We start from the raw sequence: 12694 nt of genomic DNA on the forward strand, positions 1-12694 counted from the left end.
AAATACTCAGAGGGGAAAAGGAACCTTTTTTTTTTTCTTTCACACTTCTTGAGATAATTAATTACACCAAGAATTTGATAAATTCTGAAAAATTAAATGTTGCCATCTATTTATTTTCTGTGAACATGAAAAAAATAAGCAGTAAGAAAATCTACATCTTCTCCAAGAAGACACATCTTGATATAAGTAATACTGAAGTAAGAAGATAAACTTAAAAAAATTCTGATTATCAAGAACATAACATCAATTTTTGTGGTTTTTGGTTTCCTTTTTATTTTTTCTTCCATTTTTGCTCTAGAATATTTCCATTTAGGAGACTTTTTTGAAGTTTTAAGAAGATTTCCCAAAACTAAATTTTCCAGCTACTCTGTTAAGAATGCAGAAGGTGTTTATAGTATATACTTCCTCCGTAGATAAGAGACCTCCCTCAGTTTTCTAGTGGAGGTGAATTGCTAGACAAGCCTATGATAGCACCTGCTTTTTTTTTTTTTTCCCCTCCTCTGGATTTTTGACACTCCACCCCCTCAAACTCAGGTGGGTGTGTGCATTGGCACCAAGCTGCAATAGGATTTTCCCCTGGATAGTCTGGTCTGGAGCTGGGATAGCAGCTGCTGCTGTGGAAAGACCAGCTGGCAAGATGATGGAAGAAATCTCCATTATGGTAGCCTATGACGCCCATGTTTTCAGCCAGCTGCACGACGAAGACTTCCTCACTAGTCTGGTGGCCATCAGCAAGCCCAGGTCTATGGTAGGTGGGGCCTTGCACATTCTTCTGGGGCTGTTATTTCTTTTCTAATATGATAGTTGTACTCGTGTAGTAGTTGAGGCATAACTTCCTGGGAATTAAAATAGAAGCATTGCTGTTGGCATTGTTACAGCTGCAACAAGGTCTATAGGTTTTCACGGTTTTATTTATAAAACTAAACACTATTATACCTTTGTAGTATATTTAAAATGTCCCAGGAGTAAAACTTAGGTTAATGCTTTCTTATGTAATGAGGTTGAAAGAAGTTTTGTATTCCCAAACATAATATTCTCCCGTGTGTTTGCCTTGTATGTACATATATGGTTATTAGGTGAGGGCTACCTACATTTACACATATATAATTCAGTATTTCTGAAGTGGAGCATTTTTACCAATGGGCCATAACAGAGACATTAAGAATGTCTAAAAATCGAATAACTTTCAGAGTCTTTACATTATTACTAGGAACTATTATAAGTATAATTTTAATTGGGATTTAAATTTATAATTTTTTTAAACCATTCTCCAAGAGTCTTAGTTTGCATGTCCTGGCATAATAGAAGAACAAAGTCCTTGCAAGTGTTTGTTGTGTCTTCTCTGTGGATGTCATCCTTATATCGGTCATTGATCCATATCTTTTAAACAGACTTTCCTGACCGTTGTCATAGTGACCTCTTCTATTCGCACCCATCATAAGCAACAGAATGAGCAAGTATAATAACAATTATCTTACTAGTTGTTTTTGTTCAGTCACTAAGTTGTGTCTGACTCTTGTGACCCCATGGACTATAGCCCGCCAGGCTCCTCTGTCCATAGGATTTCCCAGGCAGAAATACTGGAGTGGGTTGCCACTTCCTCCTCCAGGGGGTCTCCCAACCCAGGGATTGAACCCAGGTCTCCTGTGTCTCCTGATTTGCAGGTAGATTCTTTTATCATTGAACCACCATCTTTCTAGTATGAAACTATAATTCTCTATTCTAAGACATAGGAACCTTAACACAATCTGGCAATTTCTTCAAAGAATATATTGTAATAAGAATTAAAAAAAGGTGGAGGGGGAACTCATAGGTTAATTTTCAAAGACTTAAGGGGAATATCAGCTTGATGCAGTATACTGACCTTGTTTCAGTGTACTGATGACACCATAAAAACATCTGTAAGGTAATCAGGGAAAATTTGACCACTAATTAGATTCTGAAGGTGATCAGCCCTGGGTGTTCTTTGGAAGGAATGATGCCAAAGCTGCAACTCCAATACTTTGGCCACCTCATGCGAAGAGTTGACTCATTGGAAAAGACTCTGATGCTGGGAGGGATTGGGGGCAGGAGGAAAAGAGGATGAGATGGCTGGATGGCATCACCGACTCGAAGGACATGAATTTGAGTGAACTCCGGGAGTTGGTGATGGATAGGGAGGCCTGGCGTGCTGCAATTCATGGAGTTGCAAAGAGTCGGACACGACTGAGCGACTGAACTGAACTGAATTAGATAGTAATATTGAGGAATACTCAATTTTTGTGTGTGCAGTAATATTTTGATTGTGTTTAAAATGATTTAGAGGGATGTATGGAGATAGTTAATGATGATAAACAAGATAGGTAAGGATAGTTAATGTCTGCAAAGATTCAAAATGGTCCAGTAGAGAGGTTGGTGATGTGGGTAAAACTAAATAGGTGTTGCTAATTATTGAAACAGAAGAGTAGTACATAGAAATTCATTATACTTTTCTCCTTTTGTAAATGTTTTATAGCTACAGTTTAAAAGAATCAGCTAGACCAAAAACAAAACAAATACAAAACCATAATATACTTTTTAAAGTGTTCATTAGTACAGAAATATCCAGCCTAGTACATTCTTTTCCTGTTTAATATAATTTCTATTTTTATAATTATATATATATTATATGGAGATTATTGCCAATCCTTAGTTAACCATAAATATGTATATATACCAAGTCAGGATAGGTTAATTCACAGTTGTGAATAATCTTTAAGCTTCATTTTAGCCATTAATTTAAAATAATCCATCATGAACACTTATCCAAAAAATTCAGAATTCTGTTTCACTTTTTTCTAATGGTCCTATCAAGGTCCTTTTAAAGGATCTGACCTGAGTCTTCAAAACTGTGTAGGAATTTTCTAGGCTAAAGGGGAGAAGAACAAAAACAGAGATGTAAAGTAACCCAGTGTAGAGGACAGAAGATGCGGAAGAGGTAGGCAGTGATCAGGTCATTCGGAGCCTCATATGCTCAATAAATTCAAGACATTTGGGGTGTGTGCTTACACAGGTACAGAGAGACAGGAAGAGAGAAGATGAATGAATGAATATTGATGTGCTTACCAGGAAACACTCTTCCATTTTCTGCATATTGATATATATTATGCCTTGATGCAATTCCAGCTCCCCCAAAGGGGATTTAGCCCATGGAAAATCTCAGAGGCATGATAAAGACACAAAATATAGCTCTATACACCAAACTTTTAAATAGTATAAATGTCCGGATGTTGAATTAATTACAGAAAGTTCTAGAGATTCTTAGTTCTCTTTATTGGTTTGAAATTTGAAAGAGTTTATTCACTGGTATCATCTTTTGGAGGTAATAGTTTGGTTTTAGTTTGTCTGGGAAAGTTATACTAAAATTGTGGTAAGACAAAATATTTATCATTTGCTTGATTCTATATTGAGTTTTCTGCTTTGTCCAAGATGAACTCTTTAAAAAGTTGTATGAAAGAGATAAATACTCAGATTTTCTGCAGTGTAAAATAAACTGCTTCTCAATGTGATTTATTACTGTACTGTAAAGCAAATTACTGTCTTGCTAACATATAAAATCCCCTGGGTTTAGGTTGACTATTATAAGGGTATTTAGAAACTTTAGTATAGGATTAATTAATATCTTTCTGTAATTGGACTTTGTTTCATAATGAGAGTTATCTTGATTTATTAAATGGTAGTAATGCCATTAGGTACAGTGTTTTTGGCGTGAACACAATCTTTTCTTGTTCATAAGTAGCTCTGTGGCTTTCTGACACCTTTGATGAAGACACATAGTGAAAAATACATCTCACAACATTGTACACACAAGACTGAAAGAAAATTTGACTAAACCATACTTACTGTTGCTACATGTGATGTATTCAGTTTTTTTTCTACTCAGTTTATATTTGTTTTAAAGCTAGTTATGCACAACCATTGGTTTCAGAATTGTCTTGATTCACATTCTGAAAAATATGACTGCATCCTATTGATCCTTTAAAAATGAATGATAATGAAGAAAATGACAGATCCCTTTTTATAGGCCCTTTTGATAAAACAGCTAAGAAAAAAGGATAAGGAAGTCAAGCATAATCTCTCTTATCATCCAGATCATTCATACACACACAACATAAGGTTATGCAGATCAATACTGTATTTGCTAAGATAAGCTAAACAAAAGCCTAGAACTTATAAATTACAGCATAAATAAGTTGGTATGTAAGGTGAAAATTCAGTCTAATCAAAATGACTCAGAAGCATTGAGAAAGCTGCCTCATTGGACACAGTATTCTTGCCTTTCCGTAATTTCAACAGCTTACTTTTCCTCTTGTTGTTTATTGGCTGAAATTAACTCTTTCATTTTGAGACAGAATTGTACCCATTTCCTCATCTTCCTCTTATTGCAAGGTGCTCACACAAGGAATAATTACAACCGAAGGAGAGAGACTCTAAAGTTTTCCTCAGTCAGGGCCTTCTGTCTCCTAGTGGAATCACCAGCATTTCTCTCTCCACGTCCACCGTTTCTAATTATTTTTATACCTGACCAGTGTAAATAAAGGAAAAAGATCATACCTGTTACATTTGTTATGCATTCTAGAAGGAAGCTTTGAATATGTATTTAAATTCAGAATGTATGATTTAATGTTTAAACATGAATAAGCCTAATAACCAATGCATACTCTGTCAAGCTTGAATATTTCAGGTTAAATGTTAACTTATGTTCTGCTGAATTATTTCAACTTTTTAATCTATAAGAAGGGAACGTTACTTTAGCCAGTATGTAATATTATAAACATTTTGGGATTACTGCAATATGCTGGGTATGAATAGAATATCCTTTATCCAAAGATCTCATAATAAAGTAAAAGAGACAAGCAAAATCAATATTTATGGGGATGATATTTACTGTTATAGGGTAGAATGAAGTGGAGAATAGTTATTCAGTGTGGAGGCAGAATTCCAAAGAGGATGGAAGCAATTAACTGAAGCTTTGAAGGCTGATAAGGTGTTTGTCAGCAAGTGGAAAGTAGTAGGGCCTTTCTGAGCAGGGCGAAAGGCCGAGGGATTAACTGTTTCAGAGGCTTTAAGGTTATAAGGTTCCCAGTTCAAGTTTTACATCTGCTGCTTACTGGCAAATTACTTAGTTTCTGTAAGCATCTGAATGAGGGATATAGTAGCACTACATTACTTGTTATTTCAAGGATTAAATGAAAGCACTTAGCAGTGAAAGCTCTAATCGTCTCCCCTTGTAACTGCCTGAAGAAAGCCTAAAGGATGAGTATGGTGAGAAGATAAGGCATCATAGGGATGTGGAAGAAAGCATTGTTGTTTAGTTGATAAGTTGTGTCCGACTCTTTGCGACCCCATGGACTGCAGCCTGCCAGGCTCCTCTGTCCGTGAGTTTTCCCAGGCAAGAATACTGGACTGGGTTACCATTTCCTTCTCCAGGGGATCTTCCTGACCCAGGAATCGAACCCACATCTCCCACATTGGCAGGCAGTTCTTCACCACTGAGCCACCGGGGAAGCCCATGGAAGAAGGCAAGGGGTAGACAAATGTACTAGTTGGGTTGCCCTAGTGAATTGCTTTGTTTGGTAGGAGGTCACTAACAGGATATCAGTCTTACAGAAAACTTGAAGTCTGTTGGCATGAAGATGGTATAGAGCAGTGGTCCCCAACCTTTTTGGCACCAGGGACCGGTTTTATCAGACAGGGTTTAGGGGAAGGTTTGGGGGTGGTTCAAGTATATTACATCTATTATGCACTTCATTTTTATTATTATTACATCAGCTCCACCTCAGATCATCAAGCTTTAGATCCCAGAGGCTGAGGACCCCTGCTGTAGAAGAGCTTAGGTTTGAGCCTCAGGATGGTGAGAAGGCAATGTGGCATTAATTGGAGGAATTTATATGGGTGAGACCATCTGTTGAATAGATGTATTGATTATTGCAGGAATGGGCAGTAACGGATTGACAGGCGCCACATTGCCTATGGAAAAAAAATTTAAAGGTCATTACAGCAGGTAAAAAGAATTGACAAGAGTCTGGACTTCTTGACATTTCGGCAGCAACAGTGTAAATAAAGAAATTCGCCCAGGCACAATGCTCAGTTCTTGTAGTGGATAGGTACCGTGGAATTACTTATCAGATAGCAGCAGCTGATCTATACAAGAAGAGTAAATGATTGAGGTAAATTGCAAATTACTGTCATGTAAACTTTCTACCTTATAAAATTAAAATTGGAAAGATTGTTACTATGTCAGCTTGAATAGGAAAGTTGGCTATCAAGACATGTAATGGAGAAAAGATGGCCCATTTTGGCTTTATCGTGTTCCGCATCTAGAAATTCTAAATCACAGCATCACTGTAAAAGACTTGGTTGTTTGGTGGTTTGTCCATTAACAAAAGCTTTTTACCCAGACTAACACATTGTTATACTCGATTAGCACTGGGTCGAATGTTCTTAACAGACAGATACTGACATAGCAGCACTGCGCCAGGGAAAGAAGGGAGGTCTTCAGGGAGCTACAGTTTCTCTGTTGTATAACTGGGAGATGAGGGAGAGCTTTCTGAAATGACTTCCTCCTTACCAGGTTGGCACATAACTTTCATCTCACATGCCAAATTAAAAAGAAAAAAACTCACAGCAATTCCTTGTGCCAGAGATGGAGAAAACAATAGAATCAGTAGTTGTTTCTCAGTCTTTATTCTGTATACAAAAATATTGATTAGAATAAAACTATTGTCTCATCCATGTTTTTTAATGTTATTATCTGAAGACTTTACATTCTGATTGTTATTTCAGTGAACATATTTTGGTCGTACTTCATCAGCTTCAGTTTAGCAAGGAAGCCATTTCCTCCCTCATTTGGTTTATCAGTTTTGATATAAGCTGAGATTCTTACAGTTGCAAATAATAAAATCTCGAGCTATCTTAAACAAGAAGCAGAATTTATCATGTGGGCACCAGGGGATGTTCCTTTAAACACAAGAGCAGGAGTTCAGCATAGCCAGTAGTGGCAAACATTTTCCATTATCTCTTGCCATCTAATTAGCTTGTCTCTTTGCATCTACTTTCTCTCTTTCCCCAAGTTCTCCGCTTTTTCATTCCCACAGCAGAATATAGTCACTGTACAGCATTCAGATTTATAGTTCTGTCATTTGCAGAGTTAAGTTGTTACCCATGAATCACAACTCTAGATTCTTCAGAGAGAATCTGAGTGACAGGGGAGGTAACATAGTCTAGAGTTGAGCCCAGGAGCCAGAGTGTCTGAGTCAAATCCCACTTCATCACCAGTTAGCTCATTTACTTGGGGCAGGTTACTTGACTTCTCTGAGTTTCCTTTCTCTCATCTGTGAATTGGAAGTATGTTAGAAGTACCTTATAGGATTAAATCAGTTAATACATTAAAGCATTTAAGAATACCCAGCATATAATAAGAGGTACATGTGTATGTGAAAGTGAAGTCACTCAGTCGTGCCCGACTCTTTGCTACCCCGTGGACTGTAGCCCACCAGGCTCCTCTGTCCGTGGGATTTTCCAGGCAAGAGTACTGGAGTGGGTTGCCATTTCCTTCTCCAGGGGATCTTCCCAACCCAGGGATCGAACCCAGGTCTCTCTCGCATTGCAGGCAGATGCTTTAACCTCTGAGCCACCAGGGAAGTATGTGTATAGATTAATATAATTCCAAACTGATTCTTCCTTTACACAGTCTTGAAATAAGAGATTAACATTTACCAGGACTTTATAAATTCACTTTTTCTAAAGCGCACTTAGGTTGTTTTGCTATTAAATATGAAATGATTGAACCAGCTGTGATGACAGTCATTAGAGCTCTTCTGCATTTAATCCTGTTTCAGATGTTGAGAAGTTATCTTCTATAGTTGATTCTGGGAGTGGGGTTGATTTGTGAGTTAACCCAAAATGTCTTTTTTGGAAGTGTTAGAGAAGCAACTGACATGCAACATATAATACCTAAAGTTTTTCTTTTGTAAAATCATAGCTTGTCTACAATGACTGAAAAATAATATTCTAGTTTTTTTTTTGTTTTAGCACCCATATTTGCATTGTTTAATATTTAATTAAAAATATTCATTGATCTACTCCTGTGTGCTGTACTGTATTTTTGGCCCTGGGAATCTAGGTGTGACGTAGAAAGACCTGTATCAATTGCAAATCTTATATTATTTGGAGAGGTAAGACACGAATATTAGCTAATAATAACACTTGTCAGCCAGTGATAAGTATTATGCAGAGACTTGAAATGGAATGATGTAATTAAATTGTTTAGTTGGAGGCTTTATGTTGAGTAATCAGTGAGTGCCTCACTGGTGTCATTTGATATCTGAGTGCCATCCAAGGGAAAATAAGGGAAAAAAAAGAGTGGCTTAGGCAGAGGAAACCTCTGAGAGAAAGCCCCAAAATGGTACAGAGCTTGATATGTTAACAAATACTACAGTAGATTATTGCCTACATTCATAATTTTAATTTCAGAGGTTAGTATCAGAGGTTCAGGAAAATATAGATATTTTTCCATCTAAGGCCAAGGACATTGTATTCTGTCCACAATTTCCTGACATAACATTTTTTTAAAAATTGATTTTTAGGCCCCCCTGTGCTGCATGTGCCATCTTAGTTCCCTGACAAGGGATCGAGTCCATGTCCCCTACAGTGGAAATGCGGCATCTTAACCACTGCACTGCCATGGAAGTCCCCACTAACATAACATTTAACTTACGTTTTCTGAGACATAAAGGCTTTAGGTAACTTTTCCTTTCCTTATGACTGCCTTGGAGTAATTTGACTATGCCTGGCAGTTTCTCTCTTCTCCTCCTTTGTTGTTCAGTTGCTCAGTCATGTTCAACTCTTTGTGACCCCATGGACTGCAGCATGCCAGGCCTTTCTGTCCTTCACTATCTCCCAGAGTTTGCTCAAATTCACGTCCATTGAGTTGATGATGCCATCCAACCATCTCATCCTCTGTCGTCCCCTTCTCCTCCTGCCCTCAATCTTTCCGAGCTTATGAGTCTTTTCCAATGAGCCTGCTCTTAAAAATACTTGTGAGACTTATGTGATTGTTTGACTAGTCTCTTACTAACCCATAACCTCCATGAAAACAGGGCTATGTCTGTTTTTGTTTACCACTATATCTCTAGCTCAGCATTGTGCCTGGTGCTTTATATGCTCTCTGTACATATTTAATCAATAGTATTGGGGGAAAAAAGAAGCACTGTAATCATGGTCTGCAGTGGATAATGTTTGTAATGATTCAGTTCAGTCGCTCAGTCACGTCCAACTCTTTGTAACCCTGTGGACTGCAGGACGCCAGGCTTCCCTGTCCATCACCAACTCCTGAAGCTTGCTCAAACTCATGTCCGTCAAGTCAGTGATGCCATCCAACTATCTCATCCTCTGTCATCCCCTTTTCCTCCTGCCTTCAATCTTTCCCAGCATCAGGGTCTTTTCCAGTGAATTAGTTCTTTGCATCAGGTGGCCAAAGTATTGGAGCTTCAGCTTCAGCATGAGCCCTTCCAATGAATATTTAGGACTGATTTCTTTTATGATTGACTGGTTTGATCTCCTTGCAGTCCAAGGGACTCTCAAGATGATTGGATACCTTCATAAATATCTGTACACATAAGATAGGGAAGGTTATTTCAAAATCTTTTTATCCTTAGACCTTCATACTAAATTTTTATAAAATTTACTGTAGAATTAATTAGCTTAGAGTCTAGCTGAATGGGCTTCCCTGGTGGCTCAGATGGTAAAGAATCCACCTGCAATGCGGGAGACCTGGGTTCTATCCCTGGGTTGGGAAGATCCCCTGGAGAAGGGAACAGCAACCCACTCCAGTATTCTTGCCTGGAGAATTCCATGGACAGAGAAATCTGGCAGGCTACATACAGTCCATGGGTCACAAAGAGTCAGACACGATTGAGCGACTTTCACACACACACACTAGTTGAATACTTAAGTATTAGTTTTTAACTGTCTAAAAAAATAATGCATTGCTTATTTCTTTAGCTTATTCGGTGGTTCATTGAACATGCATACCTCCTACAGGCAGTGCACTCTGTTAACCTTTAAGGTATCTTCAAAGAGATAGCAGTCTAATCTGGAAGAGAGCCTTTCCTTGGTGTGCCTGTCACATCGTGTGCCCGGGGCCCCACTGAAATGAATATTCTATCTGCTTCCCTGAGTTGTACCTTGCAGGTTGTTTTTATTTCTCTTCACTTGGCACAGAATATCTGCAGTCCAATGTTGTAATGAATGAATAAAGGAGTTGATGGAAAAGACAGTGTGGGAAATAGAGATACTGTCAAAAGATGTGAGCACTTTTTAGCACTTTGATTTCTAAACTTTACCTTTACCTTTTGAAACTTTACCTTTTGAATAAGTAGTATAATCACATGGTTTAAAATTTCAATGCATATAAAATAGCATCCAGTGAAATTGTTCCTGTTGTCCCAGTGGTGTTCTTCTTTTCAGAAATATGTTATGCAGATACAAGCAAATTGGTGTGTGTTCCTCCCCTCTCTTTTTACAGAAATTTTGGCATCCCATTCATGTTCTATACTTTGCTTTTCCATACGTGTTAGAAATTCTTCTGTGTCAGTACAGCAAGGGTTCCTTATGCAGTTGATAGATGCATAGTATTTCACTGTATGGAATTTTGTAATATGTTTAACCAGCTCCCAATGTATGTGTATTTAGAGTTGTTCCCAGTATTTCGCTGCTACAAAATGGTGCGGTAAATAACGTTTTGTATGTCATTTCACAAAAGTGTTAGAATATCCATATATCCAGCTCCTGGGGGTGGAATTGCTGGGTTGAAGGATATGTGCATTTTGTAATTTTGATATATAAGCCAAATTGCTGTCCTTCAAAGATGTACCGTTTCACCCACCAGCAGTGTATATCTGTGCCCCTTTAAAGGTAAAAACTTTTGATTAACATTCTAAAGAAAAAATGGAAAATTTTCAGGTGGTTATATGGAGAAGAAAGATGTTAGAGATGAAGAGAAGAGCACTTTGAGAAGCACCCAGGAGAAATAGCATGTCTGGGAATTTTACCCTGTTTGATCTAGTTAGAATATGAGAGGAAGGCCAGGAAGTGGTAAGAAAATAGGTGTTTTGGTCATGGAGGAGGTTTTGTGTGTAATGCTAAGGGATCAATATTTTAGTTCTATAGATGAAAGTTTTGAGTAGGAAAATGATGTACTAAAGTTGATTCATACATATTAAGGAAAGAGTAGCTGTTGGTATCATTTATTTAAAGGGAAGCATACCAAATAGCTCTATTCCCTAAAGATCTTGCAACTTAGTCTTTTTTTAATCGTTAATGAGTAAAATAAGGTTGATTATACATTAAAATTTGGAAAATATATATAAACAAAAAATAAAAGGCAGAAATTACTAATATTTTTACCACTCAGAAATTCTCTCTATGCAAAGAACTCCTGTGGTCCTTAAAACAATGAAAGAGAATCAATATATGTATTAGGTTAGAAAACTTGTTAAAAGATTGTGATTTCTCCTAGAAAGGAAGAAAAGAAAAAGGGGTAATTTACAGAATTGTTAATGTAAGCATATAAATGAAGGCCTTATCTTAAATACATAGATGCCTATTAGAGACAAAGAACCGTTTTTGTTTTCTTTAAGGACCTTTGTTGTTTTCCAGTCACTCAGTCGTTTCTGACTCTTTGCAACCCCATGGACTGCAGCATGCCAGGCTTCCTGTCCTTCACTCTCCCAGAGCTTGTTCAAACTTATGTCCATTGAGTAGGTGATGCCATCCAACCATCTCATCCTGTGTCGTCCCCTTTTCCTCCTACCTTCAAATCTTTCCCAGTCTTTTCTAGTGAGTTGACTCTACACATCTGGTGATCCAAGTATTGGAGCTGCAGCATCAGTCCTTCCAATGAATATTCAGGACTGATTTCTTTTATAATTGACTGGTTTGATCTCCTTGCAGTCCAAGGGACTCTCGAGAGTCTCCTCCAACACCTTACTACAAACCTTTAAGTAGATCTTGATTACATGTGCTGTTTTTCCTCTTCATGGCATTTCATTGGCAGGTACTTCTCTAATGAGGATCTCAGCAATTGTCAGCCATGCAGAATGTCTGCTAAGTTTCAGAAAGCTGGAGTGCACTCTTCATTCTCAGGAGTTCTCTTATGGAATAATCCTAGTAGTTTTAGTAACCAGATCTTCCTTTTGAAGGGTCCATTGAAACAGTTTGTGGCAGATCCTTTCCAGGCTGTTCTTTGAAAACAGGATTTGAGAACATCATCTCCAAGTCACTATTGTTCTCTTTAAACGCATGTGTCCTACCAGTGCATGTTTCACAAGTACGTTAAAGTACCTTCAAATAATTTTCCTCTCTTTGATTAGATCCTAAGAATTATGAGGGGAAGAGGAGGAAGGTCCTAGGTGCATTTACTGAACTATCTGTTGGAGAACTCCAAACTGGTAGATTGTGACAATAATTTTGGTGTTTTGGGACTCAACATATCCCAAGATAGTGGGAATACTCATACAGTATGTGATAAATGCTGCAACCAGCAAAATCTCTTAATTGTTAAAAGGTGACTTTTGGTTAGAAGCCCAAAAGCTCTGCAGTGCCCTCTAACCTAACAGTCACAGTTGCATTAATTTGACTCCTTCATGTGAAATGATCATTTTTATTGCTCCTG

At 37.8% G+C, this 12694-nt stretch overlaps 1 protein-coding gene across 12 annotated transcripts in view; it reads left to right on the forward strand.

Annotated features, from left to right (window-relative positions):
- RABGAP1L (RAB GTPase activating protein 1 like) overlaps positions 1-12694 on the forward strand; it is a 726671-nt gene that overhangs the window by 630275 nt on the left and 83702 nt on the right. For 3 of the 12 annotated variants that reach the window (XM_042229122.1, XM_042229121.1, XM_042229127.1), the window contains exon 2: positions 535-748. The exons of 8 other annotated variants lie outside the window; for them this stretch is intronic. In XM_042229122.1, the coding sequence (XP_042085056.1) occupies positions 638-748 (111 nt within the window). In that variant the 5' untranslated portion in view covers positions 535-637. One more of the 12 variants, XM_060396626.1, reaches the window with a different exon arrangement.

Source organism: Ovis aries, chromosome 12 (assembly GCF_016772045.2).
Source record: "Ovis aries strain OAR_USU_Benz2616 breed Rambouillet chromosome 12, ARS-UI_Ramb_v3.0, whole genome shotgun sequence".
Classification (NCBI taxonomy): Eukaryota; Metazoa; Chordata; class Mammalia; order Artiodactyla; family Bovidae; genus Ovis; species Ovis aries.